The following is a 4639-nucleotide window of genomic DNA, read 5'->3' on the forward strand; positions in this document are numbered from 1 at the left end:
GTAAAATGTCGATTGACTAAAGGTTTTCTCAGTATGAACCCTAGCTAGGGCAAGCCATCGAGTACTTTCCTGGAGTTATGGGTCTTCCTCGTCAATCACAATGTCCTCGAACTCCGCCCTCCGGAACGGACTTGGCGGCAGATGCGGACCCGCCACCGCCGCTCGTGGCAGAGCGGGCATCCAAGGGGGGCGCCATCCAGACTAATTAGCGGATCACCTGGGGCCTGCCGTCGACGGGGAGAACTCACGGGTAACCTAGATCGCCCGAGAGGAGGAAAACCCAGCTAGTTTTCTATGGCAACTCCATACAGCAGGCTCATGGCTATATTATTAACCATGCTTTTAGTGTGTGCTTGTACGGGTTCAATACTATGTGCTATTTCGTGATATGAAAACAAGCATATACTTTATCCAAAAGAAAGCATGCATACTTGCACAAAGAAAGTTAATGCCTGTGATGTAGAAACAAATACGTATAAATTCAAAACTGGAAATCGATCGTTTTTATTGCATCGTCAAGACAATACAATCAGCAGGCCCTCCCTCGCGCGATCGGTACATATGTCACTGGATGGATCAGTTGAAAGAGTCGAGCCGTTGCGTGTTGGTCCAGTACTGCACGAAGATCAGGGCGGAGTGCGTGCTGGCCGTGCCGTCGACGTTCGTCGCGTCAATGGCAAGCAGGTAGTTGAGCGCCGGCGCCACAATCTGGAACTGCCCGCCGTTCACTCTGGTGAACGTCAGGCGGTCGCCCGTCTGATCATTGTGCTGCTGCACGGCCCATCGGCCGAGCTCCTGGATGCGCGGGACGGACAGGTCCGGGATTGGCTTGAACGGCGTGTGATCCTGATCAAACGCCGCCGTGCAATCAACGGCGGCGGCAACGACGACGAGCGCGAGGAGGAGCTGGCTGCAGGTCGCCATGGCTTGTCTCTGCTGGCTGGTCGTCGTTGTCATCGAATTGGTGATGGTGGTGGTGGTCATGGATTGTAGATCGAGGTGAACGAGTAGATTGTTCATTTATATAGACTTCAATCGTATCAAATCAATCGCTAGGGCTTGGCAGCATTCATGCCTGTATGTATGGCAAATTATGATTGCGTAGATATATATACTTCAGCATGCATGCACTAATTAATCGGTTAGGCAGGACAACACACACCAGAAGATTATTTGTTTCCATGCATGAGTAGTTTCCTAACTGCATGCCAAAATTAAGGATTATTGCCAGATCATCATATAAATATTTAGTACTAGTATGGCATATTAATTAAGATTGCACACATATATAGCATGCACTAATCAATCCTGAGGCGGGCAGGAATACTCACCTGATTATTTCTTTCCAGGATTTGTTGCCAAATTGCCAAAAGAATGATTAGTTTCCATTTTTAATTTTTGCGGCGTGGATTAGTTTCCAGCTAACCGCTAGATCCTTTGATTTTCGAGAGTTCCGTCTAAAAAAATAATTGGTTTTCTTTTATAAAGAAAATAATAATCATCCCTACATAATTTTTTTTGAGGTAGACAGATATTTTTGATTGGACCCCAATAACCGGGGAAAGTCAATTTTGTAGCCTCCTTGTAAAATCAGACTAGAAATGGCCCAGGTTTAAGATCCAAAAAAGTACTACCATGGGCAAATTCTATGTGACGTTGCAGGCGCCCGTTATTGTGTATATTAATATGCAAAAAAAAGAAAAACAATGGTGGTCGCTGCGAATCCAATAGGAAGAAACTAGTTAACAAGCGCTTCTTCAAGAGTCTCGCAACGATCACTTGTGGTGGGGCTGAGACCGTGCCACTTGACGTCCTCTCAGCTGCCGCCACGTGCCACATCTTGGGCGCTTCCTCTGGATTTTTTTTATTTGTTTGCACACGTTTTCTGCTTTTTAGATGTATTTTTTATAGTTTTTTAACTTTTCGGTTTTCACCAGTCTTTCTTAGCTTTTCACCAAAAATTTGGAAAACCAATTTTGCGTGAAAATACACGTTTTTGTTTTTTCCTTTCGTGAGACACGTTTTTCTTCCCCGGGAGACACGTTTTTGCTTAACAGAAAAAATGTGTTTTCTTCTCTTTTTTTTCCTTTCGTGAGAGACACGGTTTTACTTCCACGAGAGGCACAGCCGTGCCTCTTGGAAACGAAAAAACGCGTTTTTTTTCTTGTATGAGAGGCACGGTTTTGCTTTCGCGAGAGGCACAGCCATTATCATCGTGGAATTTAGTTTTGAAGATTTCGACGCGAGGAATCCAATGATGAAAACGGTTCAAGATTTGAACAAACCATTTAAGAGATAAAACGTTTTGAATAAACGGATCTACGATAAAAAAAGAAAACGCACAGCTTGCAACAAGTGGGCCCACATGCAAAGCGCCACTTGTCACAACCTAGGCTAGGTGAGAGTGATCTTTGAAATGAGTACTCCTTAATTAGTGATTTCGATCGAACAGACGGCCTCACACATTGAGGTTCGTTCGTAAACCCAACGCGTCGCGGAGCAGGATCTGCTAAGCTTGAACTCTTCCTTTTTTTTATTCCTTCCTTCTCTCTTTTTTTTTTCTTTTTCCTATTTTCCATTTTCGTTTTTTTTCAATTCTTTCTTCTTCCAGGTTTCTTCCATCATCGATTTTCATTTTTTTTCTTTTCTTAAATGCATGAAATTTTTCCAAATTGATGATGTTTTTTAAAAAAAATTCATGAACTTTTGTTTTCAAAATCACTTAACTTTTTTTAATTTTAGTGAACTATATTTAACAACTGATGATTTTTTTATTTGGATGAACATTTTTTTCAAATGCAATGAACTTTTTCCAAATTTGATGATATTTTTCTAAAATTGATAAACTTTTTTAAAATTGATGATCTTTTTTCTAAAATTAGATGAACTTATTTTATAATTGGATGAAGTTTTTTTCCAAATTGGTAAACTTTTTAAAAAATGGTGAATTTTCTTTTCAATTTTTTATGAACGTTATTTAATTTTTCTAAAACTATTTTTTAAAATTGATGAACTTCCATGGCTTGATACTTCTATGGCTTGAACTTCCTAGTGGTTAGCCGAAGTCGTGTTAGTAGTGTAGGGCGCAGGTTCGATACTTCATGTGAGCGCTCTTATATATTAGTTTATGGAGAGAGTATTTTTTTTTCAGAATCATTTACGGAGGGAGTAATGCACCATTTTGTGGCGGTCCGTTTCGTGGGCCGGTGCTGATTAGGAGCTCCCACTACCATGCCTTACAAAAAAAAGTGCGAAACAAATAGAAAATGGGCCAAAAACAGCCATGGCGAATAACACTAAATAGTGTCAGGAAAAATATTAATAAAATAAAATTACCATGGATTTGAAACAAAAATGCACGGCTTGATTTTATATGATTTTCATTTTTTAGAGAAATATTCATTCTATTCATCTTCAATCAGGGCAGTATAATGAGCACCAGAAATAAATTATATCTAGATTCATAGACCACCTAGCGATAACTACAAGTATTGAAGCGAGCTGAAAGCGCGCCGCCCTTATCGCCCCTTCCTCGCCGGAGCCGAGCACAACTTATTATAGTAGATAATCGGGTAGTCGTTGTGCTAATGCCTCATAGAACCAACGCATCAGTTTTCACTTGCTTCATTAACAACACGTAAAACATCCTGCCAGCATACCAGTGCAAAAAAATCTTGGTTTATTTTCTTTCTAATTTTGTCCGTATTGTATGCCCCTCTCTTCTATAGACCCATTTAATTGTCAGCACAAAAAAAGACCCATTAATTATGGGAACGTTTGGGGCCGGGGCGCCAGCCGAACGCTCGGCCGGTCGCACGCGGCTCGTTCGATTGCCCACATCATACGTTTCCAACAGGTAGATCGGTCGGTTGCGCCCCACGTGCCTGTGTGGGACCAAGCACCGCTCAGCGATCTTATCCTCATCTCTCCCGTCATCTTCAACGCCCAACCACACATGACTGCGTCTTCCACCTTCCTCTCCCCCTGCTGCCCCTTACCATTTGCGAAGACAAGCCGGCCGCCGCGCCATGAACCTACGGCAGCCTATCCTCTTTCTCCCTCCGCACCTCCCCAACCCCCGCCACGCCGCAACATCAAGGTCCTGCAAGGGGGACGCCCGCAACGGGGACGTGTGCTGCTTCCTGCGGTGGTTGTGCAGTCGGGGAGAGACGCCGACGATGCCCTGTTGCTTTTGTGCAGCGATGCCGGTTGTAGCTTTTTGGATTGACGGATGTAGCTTTTTCACTAGCTGGTCGCATCTTTTTTGAATTGTTCTATTCCACCCCCCAATCACTTTGTTTTTGCCAGAAACTGGCATCATTGTTTTGCAACGACCGGCCAGGATTTTTGCTGGAACCGGCTCTGCGGTTGCTGCAACCGGCAAGACGACGTGCCCATTGGAGTTGGAGGTGTAGCGCGCTCACCGGCGATGTGGTTTTTGCTGGAACCAGCATAAATGTTTGCTGGAACCGGCTAGTTATTTTGCTACAATCAGACTTTGGGGATTTTTGCTGCTATGTTTATTTTGCTGGAACTAGTGTCAAATTTTGCTACAACCGGCTATTCCTTTGCTACAAGCAGATTTTTTTCTTCTGATTTTTGCTTCTATGGTTGTTTTCCTGGAACCGGGCAGCGGGGA

At 43.3% G+C, this 4639-nt stretch overlaps 1 protein-coding gene across 1 annotated transcript; it reads right to left on the reverse strand.

The window, feature by feature from the left end:
• Window positions 1-520: 520 nt before the first annotated feature.
• On the reverse strand, window positions 521-964 carry LOC119352487 (cysteine proteinase inhibitor 8-like). Its single transcript, XM_037619106.1, has one exon. The coding sequence runs from the start codon at window positions 955-957 to the stop codon at window positions 577-579; it is 381 nt and encodes a 126-aa protein (XP_037475003.1). The 5' UTR covers window positions 958-964; the 3' UTR covers window positions 521-576.
• Between the last annotated feature and the right edge of the window lie 3675 nt (window positions 965-4639).

The sequence above is a fragment of the Triticum dicoccoides genome, chromosome 2A (assembly GCF_002162155.2).
Source record: "Triticum dicoccoides isolate Atlit2015 ecotype Zavitan chromosome 2A, WEW_v2.0, whole genome shotgun sequence".
NCBI lineage: Eukaryota > Viridiplantae > Streptophyta > Magnoliopsida > Poales > Poaceae > Triticum > Triticum dicoccoides.